At 46.0% G+C, this 21,597-nt stretch overlaps 1 protein-coding gene across 1 annotated transcript in view; it reads right to left on the bottom strand.

Annotated features, from left to right (window-relative positions):
• Positions 1 to 21,597, bottom strand: part of RAB31 (RAB31, member RAS oncogene family) — a 121,192-nt gene that overhangs the window by 6,895 nt on the left and 92,700 nt on the right. Inside the window, exon 6 of the mRNA XM_012648383.1 lies at positions 3,863 to 3,972. Coding sequence (XP_012503837.1) covers positions 3,863 to 3,972 — 110 coding nt within the window. The remainder of the gene's footprint in view (positions 1 to 3,862; positions 3,973 to 21,597) is intronic.

The raw sequence follows: 21,597 nt of genomic DNA, 5'->3' as shown, positions 1-21,597 counted from the left end.
CTCACCGTGTATTCCCAGTGTCTAGCACGGCACCTAATCCATAAACAAGCACAGTACATATCTGCTGCATAAACGAATCAAGAGACACTGTCCAACGTGCTGGTGTTATTCAACCTTAAGTCCATAGAAAAGTGATTACATTTCCCTTGATCCAGTGAACCCACCGAAACACTATCTCCTGGGACAGCATGAGATGAAGATGGAGACACAAACTGAAAACCCTGAATTTAGTCCTATAACTACTATTTACTAATCTCAGCTTCCTGGGGAATATGAAAGACCAGCACTTCTGCTCCCAGAGAACTTGCAGCACTCCTGGAAGAAGAGAAATATACCTGAAACACCTGGAGAATCATTTAAAGGTAGAATATGTTCGAACGTCAAAATGACAGAACAAACCTTAAGTAATCTCAAATGAAAGGCATGACGTCATGACAAAAAAGACTGGAACTGGGCCTTGAAGGGATGAGGTTTGCAGAGAGGAAAGGAGGGGTGTCGGCACAGGGCCGGAACAGGCACGTGTGCCAGGGAGCAACCGCTGACATCACAGCTGCGGCCTTGCCCTTCCCGCCACGCTACGCAGAGGAGGGCGGCGAAGGCAGGTCACACGGAAAGCCATGGAGCTTTTTTGTTTTTGATTTGTGACACTAGTATATAAACAGAATATTTTTTGTGTTTTCATATACCACTTTAAAATTTCAAATGTACAATTCTTCTGGGGAGCAAGAACTTTTTCTTTTTATATTTTAATTCAAAGAGAAAACCTTTAATGTTCAAATTAAAGGTATAAAAACTCAAGAAAGAAAAATGAACAAACCCTGGGTAGAAATATCAGGCGCGGTGGCTCACGCCTGTAATCCTAGCACTCTGGGAGGCCGAGGCAGCAGGATCTCTTGAGCTCAGGAGTTCAAGACCAGCCTGACCAATAGCGAGACCCCATCTCTACTCAAAATAGAAAAAATTAGCAAGGCTTGGTGGCATGCGCCTATAGTCCCAGCTACTTGGGAGGCTGAGGCGGGAGAATTGCTTGAGCCCAGAAGTTCAAGTCTAGCCTGGGCAACAAGGTGAGACCCTGTCTCTCAAAAACAAAAGGCGGTGGGGGGTACCTAGAGGAATACCAACCAAAGGGTAATAATATTATATGAGGTCAGGCTGTGTGCAGATCACTATCCAAAAGAGAGTAGCAGCTAAATCCTTTACAGGGTAGCTTCAGCCTTTAAATAGATATATTATTTTGGTAAACAGTCTCCAGTTAGAAAATGTATTAGCTCATGCTCAGAAAGCACAGTTGTCTCATCTCTGGTTTATGAACACTCTGGGAATGTAAACGAGAAACGTTTGTCTCTTCATCCAAGCCAACGTGAATTTTGTTTACGCGTACCTTTTTAAAGGGCTTTTATTCTCCCTACTCCTTCTTGACTTTTTATTACATCTTTTCTTTAGGCATATTTGTCTCTGGAACATTGCTTTGGGGAGCATAGGTGTCAGCAATATCTACTTCTATTTTAAGCTCAGGGAGGAGCACGTGTAACATAAGTAGGAACAGGGAAAAGGAAAATAAATGAGAAGTCTGCTGCAGTGTGTTTAGGTGTACTTGCAATCGTGTTTTAAATTAACCTGCAATCAGGCTACAGAACTCTGTTCTGAAGAAATTCACCTGAAGGAGTCAGGAGGTGAAGGGAGGGTACCAGAGCTTACAGGTGTAGATGGACGGATGGGCGGATGGAGATTTTGCCATGGCTGTGTGTTTACAAGCTTTCTTTGTTAAGGCAATTGTAGCTAAAGTATAATAAAACAGAAACATGGTTTATTTGACATGGAAGATGAGGTGATACAGGTCTTTGATGGCTTATATAGGAATTAATTACTTGGAAGCCATGATTACCCCATGCTTTAAGCAAAGCGCTTGTTTTCCCCTAAATGAAGCAGACCACTAGGATCTGAGGAATTAATTATTCAAAATCCCCTCCACTGGGAGCCACAAAGACCTCACACGCAGGAAGGGATTTACACTGGCTGAACCATTCAAAGAAATGATCTTTAAAGCTAAGATATTAGTACAGTACTTCCTGCTTAGGCTTGTTCTCTTTGAGGTCCTTATTTTATATTTGATCTTAATAATGACTTTCATAAGCCCCAGAAAGTCTACTCGTTGGTGCAGAAATCTCAAGCTGAATTCAGGCATACAAGGCACCAGGCTTCCTCCTGCCACCGCTGCTGCCTGTGCTGCCTGCCTTCCAGGGCCAGAAAGCAGATGCTGAGCAGAGGGTTCTAAAACACACAAGGAGCTTAAGGACAAAAGGCGTTAATGCAATAGTCCTCAGGAGCTGCCTAGCTTCGTTCAGTGAAACCACCTGTAAAAGCAAAATGTTTCATAGCTGAACCACCAGAGAAGGCGAGCACCACCAGGAAAGAATGAGTTTGATCTAGGAGCTATGGGGCTAATGTAATGAGTTCCGGCCAAACTCAGATGTCACCCAGAGTGACACAACTCCAGAGAGCATCTGCCCCCACTGCCCATGATGAGGAAGAGTGTGAAGATGGGGAGTTTCTCACGTAAGATTATAGCCCTGGCACTCTAGAGTTCAACTCCATGGGGCAACGAGCTTGAAGGACATTATTCTGTTGAGAGTGTGAAATAATAGCAGGAAAAAAAAAACCCTAATGAAGGTGGAGGGAAGGGAAGGGGACAGGATCCCAATGCGCTGGGAAGGCTCAGAGCCATTCTTTTGCACATTTCTGCAGCGAGGAAGTAAGGCAGGTCAGAATTCCCCATCTCTGATGAATTTTCCATCAAGCCAACATAAACAAACTAAAGATTCCCTGCTGTGGGTTCTCAGAGTCTAACATAATGGATCCAAACCAGTTAAAGGGAACTCACATCTGTTCTGGGAAGCCTCGGCCCTTCAGACTTTGAGAACTTTGCCAACAATGACCTCAGGCAGAAGAGATCAAACCACCAGTTTCCCTTCTGGAATTGTCTGGGGCCAAGATATTTGAGGACAACTGCTAACTGTTTAGGGGTTCCACTTTCCCTAAGGTGGCTACCCCAGGAACGTCAGTGCCAGTGTTTCACCCAACACTTGTGCTGCTCCCAACGTCCCTGGTTGTGCTCTGATCGGACTTTCCTGAGCGCAGCTCGGAGCACAGTTTCCCCGGCCGACTGTCAGCAGGTACTTCTCTGGCAGGACCCAGAACAGAAGGACACGAGCAGAGAATTTGTAAAGGTGAAATCTGGCGAGTTGGAAGCCTCCCAGCTGCAGAGAGGAGTGTTAGTGAGGCCATCAGCTGAGAAACAGCTCTTTGATAAGGTCATTTGGGGAACCGGCAAACATAATGTGAAGCATAACGTGACCTAGAACTGGGACTGGACACGGAAGCTGTCACTTCTATTAATTAGCTTATTAGAAATGAGGAAAATCTTTACAAATCAACCCTCCACCCAGTTCCCCCTTTCAGGCCAGGCGGGATGAAGCTGACTCCGATTGCTCAGAGCTGTTCGGTTAATAGTGACCAGGAGCTCTACACCTTGTCTACTTTCTCTCTCCCCGCTCAACACACTAACACAAAATGCTACAGCATAACCCTTAATTAAAATAAATTTTATTTTTGCAACAGGATGATTTCATTTTAATTCACAAAGCAGAGAGTGAACAGGTTGCAGCAGAGTTATGGAAATTTAGAATTGAGAGGATAATCGAGGTGAGAATGAACAAGGACACAGTTGTAGATTTTAGATCCATGGCATCCGATAAATTCGCACAGAGGAAAAGCTCTACTTCAGGGCTCTACAATTTTACCCATTGAATCCCCAAAGCATAAAAATGCCAGCCAGGCTGAAAACACAATTTCATGGACTTACTGATTCCTTGAAAGAGCTCTTCGATATTAATAGCATTTTTTGCGCTTGTTTCCACCACGATGGCACCTATGGATTCAGCATATTCCTTAGCATCCTTCAGGGGCACCTCCCTGGAAAAGAGGTCAAACCCAGAGAGAAATGAACGCTCATTTGTAAAATACAAATAACCCAAAAGACCAAACGAACAGCTTGCGTGCTAATGGTTCTTTTATTTTCCCGTAGAATAATAACTCAATCACTCAGCAAGTATGGAAACCTAGTTTGGGTAAGACTTTTTAAAATTTAAAACCTGGTCTCTGGCATCCATGGAGACAAGACACGCATATATAAAACAGTGTTCATGGAAAGAAGGAAAGAATTTCAGACCAGGAGGGAAAATCATCATGAGTATAGCAGTATACATTCCAGGGTTCAGAGCCAGAGTTGATTTCAATTTTTTTCCTATAATGTGGCTCAATATTAAAAAACACCACCACCACCACTGTTAGTGTATCTATGCACATGTGTTTTTGTGGTACTTTTCATATGTCACCTTTCACAAACCTTAGAAAACAGTGACATGATTTGATGGTTTGGAAATGAGCACGGATATAGCTCCAGTGTCTACCTGTAGTGTGGCAAACCTGGACTTTCACCTGTAAAAGGATGTTCCTGCAAAGGTCGTAGGACATGAACTCTATTGCAATGAACAATCTAAAAAGACATTTATGGGTCTGTTTTCAACGTGAAGATGCTATGGTAGACCCAAACATAAACAAGACACGGTTCCCATTGCCCAGAAGACTATCTGTGTATGTAGCAAATACTGATTGTGCAGCTCTTGCTGGCCCCTCTTGCAGGTGCTAGGGAAAACCCTGGTCCCTGCCTTCCAGAACCTGCATGGACAAACAGAGCATGTCCACGGTCACTCTAATCCATACACTGTCACATAAAGGGCTTCAAGAGTCGAGGGGCAGAAAGTGATGCATTTTGATCAAGGGAACCCAGGAAGGGCTCTGGAGGAGGTCACCTTAAGCATGGCCACGAAGGCTGGTAGCACACAAGTGAGGGTTTGTGACGGGCCAGCCTGAGGAAAGGCGCAGAGGCGGGAGAGCAGCTCGCTCCACCCGAGTCAGCTCTGCACCCAGCACCGCCGTGGGTGCCGCGGTGGGTGCCGCGGTGGGTGCCGCGGTGGGTGCCGCGGTGGGTGCTGCGGTGCGTACGCAAAGGGAGGGATGCAGGGATGCCGGGGTGGCTGGAGCTGAGCGAGGGACCCTGACGGACGGGCAGGAGGACACGCCAAGCCTGTCTTACTCCCAGTGGCCAGTGACAGGACAGAAGTGACAGGGTCAGAGCCAGAGTCTAGGAAAGAACAGTGCCTGGGATGGACTGGAGCGGAGTGGGGGCGGATTTGGAAGCTCCTCTGATGCTGCAGGGCAGGGGTAATACACACGACCCTCGACGAGAAGGACGGCTATGAGGAAAGAACAAGGGCGGGTACAAAATCGAACCTAGGAAGGGGGCGTGAAGACACGGCATCCATCTCCGCCCCGTCCTGCACCCCCTTCAAATGCCTCATAAATGGTTTCAAAAGGTTTATAAAGTTCCCGAGGAAATTCTACCTTGGCATTCAAATTCCTTACAAAGCCTAAATCATATGAGAGGGGGACCTTTCCGGTCCCGGCTGGGAAAGCGCCCAGCGGGGTCCACCGTGTCAAAAGCGATGGTCCCGAGCCCTCAGCCGGAGGGAGGACGCCCGGGAGCGCCGCTGGACTCCGCACTTGCAGTCACGGGAGAGTCGGCCTCTGAAGCTCCCTCTCTACTGTTTCTGACAGACAAGCCACAGGCCTGTCACAGGGAGTGTTCTTGAGTTTTTTGGTGGCAGTAACTTTGACGTTAGAAAGATTGCAGAAAAGGGCTTTTCTCTGTTCGGGCGGGCAGGGTACCTTGCTTTCCTCTCTTCCCAGAAGTCTCTATCACAGCGCAGAGAAAGGCTGAGGCTTGTCTCTGCCCAAACTCGGGGCAGATAAGAGGAGGCGGCACCTGCTACCCTCCACCTGGGCGTCGGGGAGCGCAGGGCACTGAAGGAAGCCTCGGAGGGCCCTCGGGCGAGAGACCATCACACGCACGGCTATGACGCTTCCTCAGCTCCCCTCACCAGTCCAACTGCCGGACAGAGAGGGGCAGCATAGGCTTGCCGGGATTAAGATGAGAACAAAGCAGTCACCGTGACACAGTCCAAAGCCCTGCCCTGGGGATGGCGGCTCAGAGGGGCTGATTATTTCATAGTCTGTAGCACTGGCCCTTGAAGTGGGAAGGCACCCTTCCGGCTCCTTCCACGTTTGGAAAACGGGTCTCACGAGATCAAAGACCTGCCCTCTACTTAAGAAGAAAATAATTGTGGATTCATCAGAAGTAGTCATACATTCAGCTGATGCATTCGCACCTGTGGCTTATCTATGTTTTTTAGAATTGCACTTGGAGGACAAGATGTCCCCAGTGCCTGACAACTACAGAACATCTAATTATATTCATAATTCTTGAAAAGCATTTTTGAACATTGTTTTCACTAAGCTGCCATTTCTACACAAAGAAATTACATAGTATTTTCTCAATTGTTATGATTGTTTTTTTCTCATTACCTTTTCTTTATTTCTTAGAAAAACATACCTTAATCAGAAGAAGTTAATGGAACCATTTATTAATTGGTAAAATGTCAATGGCTTGTTTATTATCACTGCCGACTTCCTCAGGATTCACTCTTTCTTGCTAACACATCCTTCCACTGACCTCTCTGTGATATGTGCCTCTTAGTTTTCCTTTTACTTCGTCTGTGACCCTCATTCTGTAACATTTCTTTTCTTCCATCACACTAGTTTCTTTTCCTCCTTCTGTCTTTCTCGTTCCATCTCTGCCAATAATGTCACGATACAGAGGCATTTGAAAATGAAGAGGAAAATGTGGTCACTTTATTCAGCCAATCAAACTTATTCTACTGGATGTCCCCAAAGTGATTTATCATTTTTGTTTTGAATATATTTATGTTTCAAGAGTTTCAACATTATTGCACAATCAAGAAAAATGTCATTAACTCTCGTTACTTTATAACTGATTTTAAAAATGTAATTTTTCGGTATTACTGCGTTGACCTTAGACAACTTCAAAAAAAAATAGACTTTATTTTTTAGAACAGTTTTAAGTTCACAGCGAAATAGAGCAGAAAGTACAGAGTTCCCATATACCTCTGTCTCCACTCACCTTCCCCCACTTTGAACATCCAGCAACAGACTGGTACCTTTGTTACAACTGACGAACCCACACTGACAGACCATTATGGCTCTAAGTCCACAGTTTATTTTAGGGTTTATTCTTGGTGTTATACATTGCACGGGTTTTCACAAATGTATAATGACATGTATCCACTATTACTGTATTATACAGAATAGTTCACTGCCTTACAAATTCTTTGTGTTCGCCTATTCATCCTTCCCTCTCTTCTAACCCCTAGTAACCACTGATCTTTTTACTGTTCATAGTTTTGCTTTTTCAGAAAGTCATGTAGTTGAAATCGTACAGTATGTGGCCATTTCAGATTGGCTTATTTCACTCATTAACATGCATTTGCATTCCCCCATTTCTTGTGATGGACTGATAGCTGTTTCTTTTTAGTGCTGCATAATATTCCATTGTCTGAATATATCCCTTTATCCATGCACCTATTAAAGGACTTCTTGGTTCCTTCCACATTTTGGCAATTACGAATAAAGCTGCTATAAACAAACAAACAAACAAACAAAAACAAAGACCTGCCCGAATGACACAGCTAACGCCAGGCAGGGTGGGGCTTAGTCCAATCCCTCGCTGCCGGCAGGTCCTAACAACACAGCCACCCTCCAGCACCCACACTCCAGAGGCTGTTCTTTCCATCTTTTTAGACAAAGAAAATGTGGGGCCCAAAATATTTCAAACTGTCAAATACTCTGGAGGACGGGGGCGGTGGGCGGGGGGAGGGCAGACTCCATCCACCTATAGAATAGGTTCTTGTGAAAGACTCCAGAAGGCCAGGAAAAGTCCCTCTGATGTGAACTGAGATTAAAGGAGCAACCACTCTTGAGTCTGCCAAAATATGTTCCTATTACTATGGTATAATAAAAAATATACATTTGTCCTGCCCCTGGTTTCTGGCTCAAAGCTCCTAAAACCCTCAGTTTCCAAGTGATAGGAGTGTCTTGTTATTCATAAAGAGTTGCGTTCAACCATGCCCTATGTGTCTCTTCCATTTGGCTATTCCTGGATTGTATCCCTTGTAACAGAACTATAATGTTAAATAAAAATCATAGGAGGACATTTTTTTGGACACAATTCCTGCGCTAGGTTCAACAGACCAGAAAAATCAAAATCGACTCACTCAGGCTAAAGGTGTCAGCAAACCCAACTAAGTTGTATCTGACCTTCAGAGAAATCAGGAGAGAGATAACAGCCAATTTCCCAAACAGGCTGTTCAAACCTTTCAATCCGTGGCATTATAACGAAGTTCCCTCTGCTTTAATCCTTACACACACACAAAAGGTGGCCTTATGTAACCTGATGTCAACTAATCTGTGATTTTCTATTGTTCTGCCTCCCTTTCTCGCCTTGCAAGAAAAGTATCTTTGAAACAACCAAAGCCTGTCTGTAAAGCCAACCTCATGCTCAGCTCGTGGGAACACTTACTGTTTGACGGATGAGGTGTTGCTGATTCTAGAATCGTGAATAAAGCCAATTCGGATCTGTAAATTTGTTGTAATTTTGTCCCCTGACAGTAATCCAGAGAACAGTGCCTTCCTGAGTTCTGTGAGTCCATTCTAGAGAATCGCTGAATCTGCGGAGAGACTATGGGAACCCCTAAGTCTGCAGTCTGCCGGGCAGAAGTGCAGGTGACCTGGGGACACGCAAGACTTCCTGCTCACCTCTGAAATGGGGACAGTCTTGTGGTACTGAGCTCTTGACTTGTGAGGTTTACACTAACTCCCAGCAGTTGGTGCCAGAGCTGAACTGAACAGTAGGACACCCCGTTGGTGTTGGAAAAATCACTGCTGGAACAAATGGCATGACCACCATCTGAGTCACCTTGGAAAGGTGGGAATTCATTTCCGAGCAGCCTCTTGCAGACGTCTAAACAGGGACATGTGGGAACTCCTCCAGCTGCACTTCAGGAGACGCCACTGCGCAGAGCCCTGGGGCGGGCAGGCTGCCACCACAGGCCTTCCGTATTAAAATTATGTGACGTTAGGCATCCAGTGACTTTCATTCATTTTTTTTCAATAAATATTTGAGTGTCTGTTATACTCCAGGCATTGCGCTAGCCAATGAAACAGGCAGACTGCAATTAGTTCACCCAAGCCAAGGTACAAAATACAAAGCTTGTCTATTTTGATGGTAAAAACTATTTTTAGAGTTTCTAGACCAAGGAACAGGCAGAAATCACCGAGAAGAATGGCGACAATTAGCTGGGAAGCACAGACTCGGATCCCCAACCCCCTTTGCTCCTTCGCTGACTTGTTAGGAGTGATCACACTCTGCAAGACCCTTAAATGTCGGTATTACCCAGGGGCTCTTTCTTGACTGTCTGAAGTCCCGCCCCTGCCTCACAGCAGCGAGGGCAGCAGCTACAGGCAGGCTGTGTGGCCAGGGTGGAGGCCGACGTCCCGCCCGAGCCACTGGGAGACGGGAAGGGCTGGAGGAGGGGGACAGCTGGCGACACCGCAGTCAGGCCGGAGTGGAGAGTCGAGTGGTGGGTGTGAGAGCACACGTGGCGGGCTGGAGGGTGGGCGACTGCCTCCCACGGACGATGCTGTCCACAGCGCGTTTTGGGGACTCACCTGTGCATGGTGTGTGGTCACAGGCTCAGGGGGCTAGAGGCCCTACCCTTTCTCTCCACATCTGGACACATCTCCCTCCGGAGCCAGCTGACCCTGGCATCACAAACGGGCTTCACAAATGCAACCTGTCAAAGCCCAACCTACCACCTCCGACCCTCACATCTGCCACTCTTCCCATAAACCCACTGCTTCCCAGCCAGAAGCCACCAAACCCCCTGCATAGCCTCCCCTCTCGAAACCTGCAACGTCCCCTGACAAAGCCTGCTCATCCTCTCTCCTGGCCTTTCCACCTGTCTGCCAGTCCCCTTCACTTCTCGCACACCCTGAAGTGGCCTCCACCTGGTCCTCCAGCCCCTGGCAACCCACATGCCCACGGTGAGGACCTTTCATGTTGCAAACCCATGGATAGGATTCTGCTATGTCCTCCGACTACACAGGATCAAACCAGCACCTTCGCGAGATGTGGCTTGGCGTGTTACTCCTCCCTCCCCCATTCACCCTATAAGCAACAGCCACTCCAGATGGACCGCCCCCTGGGGACCTTGCTGTGCTCAGGCCTGTTTCTGGGTCTTGCAGCTCCTCTTCCCTGTTCTTGTGGCAACATCCCGCCCGGCCTCCTGCAGAGCTCAGCCCAGCACCCCCTCCAGGGTAGATGCTCTGCCCCTGGTTCGCTGACGGCCTGTGCAAACTCCTAATACTGCCGTGCTTGTAAAACTGTCTCTCTGCCCAAACAAGCTGCAGTGTCTTAAGATCAGAACCATGGTTTTGATTTTCGTGTCTGGGGATCCTCATGGCACCTGGCACTTCGGAGGCAATCAGTAAACGTCTGCTGAGTGACTGGGTGACAAAAATCCCCCCAAGTTGCCTGCACAACCTGGCAGCAGAGAGGCCCCGTGGACTTGTGATGAGGAAGCGTGACGAGCGCTGAGAAAGTTGGCTGGAAAGGTCCCGGTCTGGAGGCTCACCTGCCCTTCCAAATGGGCCAGGAGCGTGCAAACACCACGGGAGGGGAGGCTCCTCCTAGACTCAGGCTCTGATGTTAACCGGCTTGGATTTCAGCGAGGTCCAGACAGCAGCCCGCCATGTCTCTCGGACACAGGCGGAGGCCCTGGGCTCGTTGCCTGCACCAGCAGGGGAGGGAGGGCAGGAAACAACATTCCTGTGGGCTCCAGAATTCCAACAGGCCTGCGCTACCCAATAGGGGTCCTTGTTTTGTTGTTCATGGGGTAACCTGGCAACTTGGCAGCTGCCTCATTCTAATTGCAGGGCTAGCTGACTCCTCCGTGGCCCTCGGGCACACCAAGAAGGGGTCCTGAAGCCCGACCCATGAGGGACACGAAGCAAACCGGGAGGTGGAAAGTAGAATGATGCCTTCCCCTCGGAGGTTCACCGGGGAGGTCCAGACACTGCCACTGAGCCGCGCTCCACCCCCTCTGCCTGGAGTGTGGTGCTCTGCCCAGGGGTTTCGTCCACGCGGTTCATGGGCGGCTGAGATAAGTGCCAGATGTGAGAAGGGAGATGTGTTCGGGCAGCTCGAGCGCTGCTCACAGAAGGAAAGATCCCCTCCTTCAGCACAGACCCCTCGATGTTCACGTCCCTCAGGTCTCACGGCCCCATTCGTGCTACCGGGAAGGTGGACGATTTCCTGAAATTTTTAAATAACGTAAAAGTACGTTGACACTGTAAAGTGCTCAGAACAATCGCTGGCACACGGTAAGTGCCGTATCGGTGTCTCTTAAACGAATCTGTGCAAAGCTGCGTCGGCGAGGACGGCTCATGCACTGTTCCTCACAGAATGCCAAGAAGACTGAGGACCTGATGCGAGTGGAAAAACAGTTCAAGGCCCTTCCTGGGTTCATCTCACTTAACCCCTTCATTTTATGGCCCAGGGGCTCTGAGTCCAGTTACGAATACTCCACAGAAGAAAGGGGGGAGCACAGGCTGTATCAGCCAACTTGCTAAGCAAATTGCTAAGCATATTAATTTCCCTAAACCACCCCGAGAGTAGAACTGCATCATATATTGAAGTCCTTTCTCAAATGAAAAAATCTAACATTAATTCTGAGTCACTTTTATTCAAGGATGGTGAACGACTTTCTGGAAGGCCATGGATATTTGGTGTTCTGTAACATTCTTTGTTTTGTTTTGTTTTGTTTTTTGCAACAGGGTCTTGCTCTGTTGCCCTGGCTAGAGTGCAGTGGCGTCATCATAGCTCATTGCAACCTCAAACTCCTGGGCTCAAACGATCCTCCCACTTCAGTCAGTTAGCTGGGACTACAGGAGCGCACCGCCACACCTGGCTAATTTTTCTATTTTTAGAAATAGAAAATATTTTTAGAGTGGTGTCTCGCTGTTGCTCAGGCTGGTCTTGAACTCCTGGGCTCAAGCAATCTTCCAGTCTCTGCCTCCCAAAGTGCTAGGATTACAGGCATGAGCCACTGCACCTAGCTGCCTGTGACATTTCTTGTACATGTTCTCTGCCCAGTTCGGTTTTGGGATTATTCAGAGTTTTTTATTCATAAGTGCTCTTTGCATGTTAAGGAACCTAGCCTTTTGTAATATATTGACCACATTTTTTTCATCCTGTCATTTGTATTTAGATCCTGTTTATGGTATTTTTGCCACATAGGTTTTTACATAACCAGACTTTTTGATCATTCTTCTCTATGGCTTCTGAGTTTTGTATCATGATTAAACAGTTCATTCTACTTCCAAGATTATTTTTAAAATTCATCTGTTTTCTCTAACTTTCGTGATTTCATTATTTTACATTTTAAATCCTTGTTCCATTTTTTTTTTTTTTTGAGACAGAGTCTCACTCTTTTGTCCGGGCTAGAGTGAGTGCCGTGGCGTCAGCCTAGCTCACAGCAACCTCAAACTCCTGGGCTCAAGCAATCCTTCTGCCTCAGCCTCCCAAGTAGCTGGGACTATAGGCATGTGCCACCATGCCCGGCTAGTTTTTTCTATATATTTCTAGTTGTCCAATTAATTTCTTTCTATTTTTAGTAGAGACGGGGTCTCGCTCTTGCTTAGGCTGGTTTCGAACTCCTGAGCTCAAACAATCCACCCGCCTCGGCCTCCCAGAGAGCTAGGATTACAGGCGTGAGCCACCGCGCCCAGCCCACTCCTAGGATTTAAAATTTAAAAACATCTTTAAATTATACACACACCCAAAAAAGTTGTTTACTGGGTATTTTAAATTTGTACTGCTATTATAAAGAGGAGCTTAACTTCTACTTGGTTTTCCAGATGGTTATTGTTTGTGTATAGGTGAAAAGTAGTTATTCTAATAGTCACTTAGTAGATAATCTTGGTTCTTCTAATCCCGCTAGCAATTAAAGAGATTCACATGAAAACGAGGATCACATTATTCACATATCAGATGGGTCAAGATGAGGAAGTTCACTAAAGCAGTGTTAGAGTGTGGCGAGAGAGCGACACACACACGGCTGGAAACACCTACTGGTGGCGGGATAACCATGTGATACCAAAGAGTTCACGGAAGGTTAACTGCAAACAACCATATCTTCTAATAAGTTTTCAAGTACCTTGGAGCAGGTGCAGAAAAGTCCTCATTTCCCCAGAAAATTAAACGCCTAAATTAAAATGTAAAACAGTTTGATGCTAAAAACAAGGAGACAAAATAAGGACAATGATCCCTGCTATCCCCACTACCGCATAACAATCACAATTCAGCCCTCTCCAGGCATCCTCAGAGAACAACTAATGACTCTCCTAGGCACCATTTTTCAAAGTGTGTTCTACAGATTATTTGGGGCTTGTTAGAAATGAGATCCCTGTGCCCTGGACCTACCAAACCAGAATGTCTCCTGGGCAAGCCCCAGAAATGTGCATTTAGCAAGTTTCCCAACAGCTTCTGGTGCATTCTAAAGCTCGAGAATAACTCTTTTAGGGGGTGGTCTATAAAATGTTGAGTTGGATATTTTTATACTCTACCCAATTCATAATCTGACACTGCGAAGCCAAGAGTTTATCAATCTGTATCAAGATGCCTCTACCTAAGGCATAATAAAATACACATTGCTCAGGCACCATTTTACAATGGGGAACAAAAAAAAAAAAGAACAGTGGACTCATGAGCACTTCCTAAAACAAATCTTCTGGTGGCTCGTGTGCGTTCTGGTGTGTGTATTACATTTCTAAAATATATGACAGCAATAACTAAGCATTCTACATTCTGCCAAAATCCTGGAATGTAACATTTAACATTGCATTAAAACTTTTTTGCTCTAGTTTTTCCTCGCTTCTCCTGCCACAGCCCCCTTCCAAGGTCAAGCTTAAAAGACCAAGGAAGCCAGCCACGAGTAACACGCAACAGCAAGCAGGAGACGGCTGTTAACTGTCTGGTGGAATTATTTTCTGTCAAAACCATCCCACATGTTTAAGGTCTTCCAGCCAAAAACAAGTGAAATCACTCCCAACATTCCACCGAAATCCAGCACAGGAGCTGCAGGGGTTGCGGAGGCCGTGCGCTGCCAGGCAGATTCCCGCCCCGCTCAGTACCCACGGAAATGAGTAATCAGACTTTGTTCTGCTCCCATTAGCCCATATTTTCTCTACATATCCAAGATGTCTATGTAACTCACAGATGAGGCAGCCGTTTCAACAATAATTAAAGCAGCAAAATCCCTGTTTAAAATGCTAGTTCTTATAGACACTCGGATTGTTACCTGTGAGGTGGAAATTAAACTAAAATAAACTTCTTTCAAAAAATGAAGAATAACCGCCACCTTCACGGCAAATACCTAAAGGACACTTTCCACCGGCCCGAGCACATACAGCCACGGCAGGGACACGTGCACCCTGGAAGGAGTTCTGTTCCCAGGGCGCCTCACCTGCTCAGTGACCTGTGTCCACAGCTGCTATTTACCTGGGGCCAAATTGCTGGTGTCAAGTTCAGCAGTATCAGGTTCTCCCCACAGACTTAAATGGGCCATTTCCCATGGAAAATATATCAGAATTCGGAATCGAATGAGGACTGAGCAGAAAACAGGTTCTCCGGGGCACTTGGCTATTCCTTTGCCTCTTAATCCGCCTTCTGCAGACAGAACTTCAGGCCAGGCCTGCAGAGGCCAGGGAGAACCACCGGAAAGAGCTGTGAGCTTCAAACTCTCGGAGCAGGATCCAATTGGCTGCTGTCTCCTCTCCTGGTGGTTTGGGGACTATTCTCTTTGGCGGCCCTGCTTGTCCTTCTTATGAGACGCAATAGAGCGTGACCACCCAAGGACACAGGCTCAGGAACAGACTACCTGGGTTTAAAGCAGGGCCTTTCACCGTCTCAGCCACAGGGCCTGGGACAAGCTCCTTAACCTACTGGGTCTCAGTTTCCTTATGGATAAGGTGGGAGAAGATTAGTAACTTTTTCATAGGGTTGTGAGGATTAACATAAACTACTTCTAATAGTGTCGGGCACACAGTAAACATTTAATTTGGGTTGGCAGTGGAGAAAATTAACTTGTTTTCAATCCACTGCCTAAGTGAACAGTATAGACATCAAATACAAGTAAAACTTTTGCCAACTGAAAGTAATCACTGAGATAACTGTAGTTCTTTTTTTTTTTTTCTGGAGACAGACAGGGTCTCCCTCTGTCACCCAGGCTAGAATGCAGTGGCATCATTATAGCTCACTGCAGCCTCAAACTCCTGGGCTCAAGTGATCCTCCTGCCTCAGCCTCCTATGTAGCTGGGACTACATAAGAGTAGTACATAATTTTTCTATTTTCAGTAGAGACAGGGTCTCACTCTTGCTCAGGCTGGTCTCGAACTCCTGAGATCAAGTGATCCTCCCGCCTCGGCCTTCCAGAGTTCTAGGATTGCAGGCCTGAGCCACTGCGCCCGCAGCTGTGTGCTTAAGGCCCACACTGTCCCTCTGTCTTTCCCACCATTCCCCAGGGCAAATGGTTGGTCGGGAAGATATTCTTGACTCCTCCACACGACACGGGCCAAGCTCACTCCCGCTCCAGGCCTTTGTCCCTGGTCTTCTCCCTTTTCAGAATTTCCTTCTGCCTGACTCATCTGTAACCGCCCCACCTGTGACACACGCCCCACCTGTCACACGTCATCCTCAAGCCTTTGCTAATCACTCTAGATGACTCTGAACTCCCCCCTTCCTGAATTCCTTTGTCCTTTCTGGACTGCACTGTACTGACTGGAACATTACTAAATATAGTCTCGTATTGCTCATTGCGTGTTTCCCCACCTCCTGTCTTAGCTCTTCAAATAGGAGTAAATACCTCCTCCTCTCTTCTTGTACTTTTCACAGCACTTTGCTGCACACGAAAGAACCACCAAGACTTATCTGCTAATCAAGTGACTGAGAACGGACAGGAACATTTCCTTCCTCCTCCCCTGCCCTATTTTCACTTCTTCGCCCAGACAGCCTTCTCTCGGTGACGACCTCCACTCTAGGAAAAAAGTCCTTACTCACTGCAGTGGCCCTGCAACCCCGCTCAGTGTGTCCCTAAGAGACAGGTGTTCAGGTAAGACCTTGGAGACCGTGACTCCACCCGCGGAGAGGCAGGAGGCCCAGGAACAGTCCCGAGGACCTCCTGGGCTGTATTTACAGGGGGTGGGAGGGAACTTGGGCAGAGGGACCAGTGACAGAAGAGCCATCTGAAGGTCATTACCGACCACCCCTGAGAAGAAGGTTCCCCCATTTCTCAACTCCTGGTCTCCGTCGTCACTGTCACTGGGTAACTTCCCACCGCTACTGCGTGTGAGATGAGGTAAGTTAGGTCTGAGGGCCCTTCTCCCCGAGCCCTCCCCCAACCCTCTCAGACGCATCCTCAGCCCTCAGTATGCAGGGAGGGTGCGACCCCAAGGAAACGTCAGCGGAGACCCCTGAACCTGAAGAGCAGCTCAAGTTAGACTCCGTTAGATGAAGGCCAAAGGATCAAGAAAGGCAGGAAAAGCTCCCAATCTGGAAAAGTCAAAGGGGATGGAGACAGAGTCAAGAGTTCCGAATCAGGAAAACGAGATCAAGCTAAGGAAATGCGGAACTGGAACCTGCTGTGGGGACGGGGTGGGGTTCCAAGAAATCACCTGTCACGGCAGCTACAGGTCCGGGTTTGCTCTAAGGCTCCCCGCGCTTACGAGAGAAATCGTAAGGGAGTAACTCTGGCGTGAGGACCAGCGGAGGCAGAGGCTATCCTCTTCTCCCAGCCTTTGCGCTGCAGGACCCTGGCCCACAGCGATTAAAGCAGATGGCTCCCGAAACACCTGCGGTGCCTCTCACGGAAGTGCCACGGCCAGGTGACCCTAACCTTTGCCCAAGCCAAAGGCGACCAAGTATCGGCTGGAGAGAAGGGAGTTGAACCTTCCAGAAGGTGGCTGGCCACAGGATACTGGCTGAAAGGGGAGCCTCGGATTAATTAGACGAACCCAATCGCGTCTTTCTGATGTGATGATCGACGTGAGATGCGGAAGAGGAGGGGGCTGGAGAGCGCCTGGAGCCGCTTCCGAAGGGATGAGAGACGAGGGGTCGGCGGCGCCGCTTCTGGATCCCGAAAGACAATGAGTCACTGCTTCCGTTCTCCAGGCAGGTGCGGCCTGCAGTCAGGGACCTGGCCAGGTGCCCGCGTAGATCCTGGGACCTCCTCCTCCTTCCCCACCACAAACTCCTATCGCCCAAGACCAGGCTTCTCCAAGTGTGACCTCTGGCCCACTCGCAAAAGAATCGCCTTTGAAAACGCTCATACCTCCGCCTCCCTCCCCCTGTGGAATCAGAATCTCTCGAACTGGTTCCTGGAACTGGAACTTTTAACAAGTGCCCTGAGGATTCTTAGCTCAGGAAACTTACAAAACCACCGAGGCAAGGCTACCTTATTCCCTCTCCTGGAACGCGCCTGGATGTGGAACAACTGACCGCCGAGCGGGCACCTCCTCCGCCAAGTGCCTCTGCACTCAATGCCCGAAGTGGGCTGAGCCAAGGGTGGAGGGCCATTCCACTTCCACTCCAGCACGCTCTCAGAACATGCCAGGCACAGCTCCTCCTGAGAACCAACAAGCGTACTCAACCAGCGCGTGTCAGATGAGATCACTTCCACCTACACACACCTACACACTGTCCCTCTACAACTCCTAATGAAAAGTCAAATGTAGTCTTCTGGGAGTTACAGGAGAGCACGTATTTGGGGATTAGAGTAAAAGGAGGTTGAGCTCTAAGTAAGTTCTGGGGTTTCGAGATTTGGCTAACTCCCCAGAAAAGTCACATCGGCAAGCAGAACCTGATTCCCCTGCCATGGCAAGGTGTCAACAGCTGATGCCATGGGGTTCCCAGGCCCTGTCATTTATCAGACTCTTCTATCTCTCGGGAGACATATGCACCCCGGGCAGAGACCAATACATCAGGCTGCCTCTTTCCCTCTTTGCTAAATGGGAGTTTTTAATATAGTTACCTGCTTTTCTTTTGCACACTGGGCATGCTGGGGATGGTTAAATTAATCATTTGGCCCACTGTATTTATGAATCTTTAGTCAAACATACCTCCCTTTGCAATTTTTGCCATATATGTATATATAATATATATATATCACATATATAGACATATACTGTTCTAATATCTCTTTATTATCCTTACCTAAATTAACTTTTTGTTAATTGAATTTTTTATTGGGATACTTGTGGATTCACATGCAGTTACAAGAAATAATAGCAAGAGATTCCTTGTACACTTTGCTCAGTTTCCCCAAAAGGTCACATTTTGCAAAACTGTAGTGTAATATCACAAACGGGATATTGACATTGATATGTTCTCTCTTATTGAGATTTCCCAAATTTTACTCATATTCACTTGTGTGTGGTGTGTACATGTGTGTGTAATGAGCTCTATACAATCCATCATCTGTGTAGGATCACGTGTCCACCGCCACAGATGAGACCCCCAGCGGTTCCGACATCACGAGGACCCCTCGTGATGCCCTTTCACGTCTATGCCCACTTCCCTCCCCTCCTCCACCTCCAGCGCCCCAACCATACCCTTGGCAACCACTAACCTGCCCTCTAGCTCTAAAACGTTTTCATTTCAAAAACGTTGTATAGATGGAATCATACATCATAAAACCTGTGGGATTGGCTTCATTCCCTCAGCATAATTCCCCTGAAGATTCACCCAAGTTGCACGTATCAGCAGTTTGTTTCCTTCTGTGGCTGAGTAGTAGTCCATGGCACGGATGCCCCACAGCTTGGTTAACCATTCACCAGCTGAAGGGCATGTGGGCTGATTCCAGTTTGGGGCTATTACAAATAGCGTGTCTATGAATATTCATGCGCAGGTTTTGTGTGAACATAAGTTTTCATTTCTCTGGGATAAATGCCCGAGAGTGTGAGTGCTAGGACATACGGTAATTGCATGTTTAGTTTAGTAAGAAACTTCTAAAACTATTTTCCAGACTGGTTGTGCCATTTTACAGTCAAACCAGCAATATACAAATGACCCAGTTTTTCCATATCCTCAGCAGCATTAGGTGTTGACACTTTTTTATTTTAGCCATTCTGATAGGTTTGATAATGATGTTGAACATCTTCATAGTTTTATGGGTGAAATGTCTGTTCATGTCTTTTGTCCATTTTCAAATTGGGTATTTTTACATGTAAGTTTAAACAGCTCTTCATATAGTCTACAGTACGTACTACTCCTTTATAGATATGCGGTTTGCAAATATTTTCTCCCAATCTGTGGGTTATCTTTCATCCTCTTCACATGGGCCTTCACAGAACAAATATTTTTAATTTTCAGGAGGTCTAATTTATCAATATTCGGCTTTTGGTGTCAAATCTAAGAATTCTTTGCCTAGCCTCAGATCCCAAAGATTTACTCTTAGGAGTTTTCTAAAAGTTTCATAGTTGTACATTTTACATTAAAGCCTATGATTCATTTTAGTTTTTGTTTGTTTTTGAGACAGGGTGTCACTCTGTCACCCAGGCTGGAGTGTAGTGGTGTCATCATAGCTCACTGCAGCCTCAAACTCCTAGGCTCAAGTGATCCTCCCACCTTGGCCTCCCAAAGTGCTAGGATTACAGGCGTGAGCCACCATGTCCAGCCTAGAATAATTTTATATAAGGTTGGAGTTTGTTTCTGTTTTGCCTGTAGCTGTCCAATTATTCCATTTGTTGAAAGGGCTATCCTTCCTCCATTGAATTGCCCTTGCATCTTTGTCAAAAATCGGTTCAGCGTGTTTGTACGAGTTTATTTCTGGGTTTTCTCTTCTGTTCCGTTGATCTCTGTGTCCAACCCAAACCATCCTGTCTTGGTTACTGTAGCTATACAGTAAGACTTAATATAGGACAGAGTGATTCTTTCCATTATATTCTTCTTTGTCAATATTGTTTTAGCTATTCTAGTGCCTATGACTTTTACAAATTTTAGAATAAGCTTGTTTATGTTTACCAAAAAACCTTGCTAAGATTTTGACAGAAATTGCATTTAAATCTACAGATCAATTTGGAGAGAATGGACATCTTTACTATTTTAAGGCTTTCAATTCATGAACACACTATGTCTCCCCACTTATTCAATTCTTGTTTGATTTGTTTCATATGTATTTTGTACTTTTCAGATACAGATCCTATAAATGTTTTGTTAACTACATACCTAAGTATTTCATTTTCTTTAGAGCAATTGTAAAGGGTGTTTTTAATTTCAGTTTCTGCATATTTATATTTAGTATATAGAAGTGTGATTGATTTTTCTGTGTTGCTCTTGTATCCTATAACTTTGCTAAACCCACTTATATATTCCTTGGGATTTTCTATGTAGATAATCATGTCATGTGCATAAATCAACTTTTTAAAAACATTTTAAAGGAAATTTTATATTGCTATCATAAATAGAATGCTAGTATCAATTGTCATAAAAAGCATGTAATTCTAAAAATAAATATAATAAAGAGAAAATATAATTAAATTCTAGCTAGATACAGTTGTCTGTAGAAGGCCCTCAACCTCAGGCTTTCTTTCCCTCTCTCTCTCTAAGGAAGAATGGCAAGTGTAAAAACAGGTATTAAATACTGAGTGGCATCAGGCTCATACAGAACATTCTCCAGGATAGACCATACACTAACTCATAAAAAAAAAAAAAAACCCTCAATAAATGTAAAATAATTTAAATCATACAAAGTGTGTTTTAGATTACAATGGAATTAAATTAGAAATCATCAATAGTCAAAATTTGGGGTCTAGGTGCAGTGGCTCATGCTTGTAATCCTAGCACTCTTGGAGGCCAAGATGGGAGGATCACTTGAGGTCAGGAGTTCGAGACCAGCCTCAGCAAGAGCGAGACCCCCGTCTCTACTAAAAATAGAAAGAAATTAGCCAGACAACTAAAAATAGAAAACATTAGCTGGGCATGGTGGCATAGGCCTGTAGTCCCAGCTACTCAGGAGGCTGAAGCAGGAGGATCACTTGAGCCCAGGAGTTTGAGGTTGCTGTGAGCTAGGCTGACACCACAGCACTCTAGCCCGGATGACAGAGCGAGACTCTGTCTCAAAAAAAAAAAAAAAAAAATTGGAAATTTCACAAATATGTGGAAACTAAACAATATACTAATAAATAAACAATGGGTTAGAACATAAATTAGAAAATACTTTGAGATTGATTATAAAAAACCAACATACCCAAGCCTATGAGATGCAGCTAAAAGCAATGCTTAGAGGAAAATTTGTCACTGCAAATGCCTACATTAAAGAAGATCTCAAATAAATATGCTAACCTTCCACCTTAGAAAACTAGAGAAAGAGGGACAAAGCAAATCCAGAGCAAACAGAAGGAAGGAAATAATAACAATTAGAGGGGAAATAAATGAAACTGAAAAACAACAGAAAGAAATCAACAAAAAAATTCATTCTTTGAAAAGGTCAACAAAATTGACAAACTTTC

Source organism: Propithecus coquereli, unplaced genomic scaffold (assembly GCF_000956105.1).
Source record: "Propithecus coquereli isolate 6110/MARCELLA unplaced genomic scaffold, Pcoq_1.0 Scaffold283, whole genome shotgun sequence".
Taxonomy (NCBI): domain Eukaryota; kingdom Metazoa; phylum Chordata; class Mammalia; order Primates; family Indriidae; genus Propithecus; species Propithecus coquereli.
The sequence above is the reverse complement of the archived record's forward strand: the minus strand, read 5'-3'. Positions and strand labels throughout refer to the sequence as shown.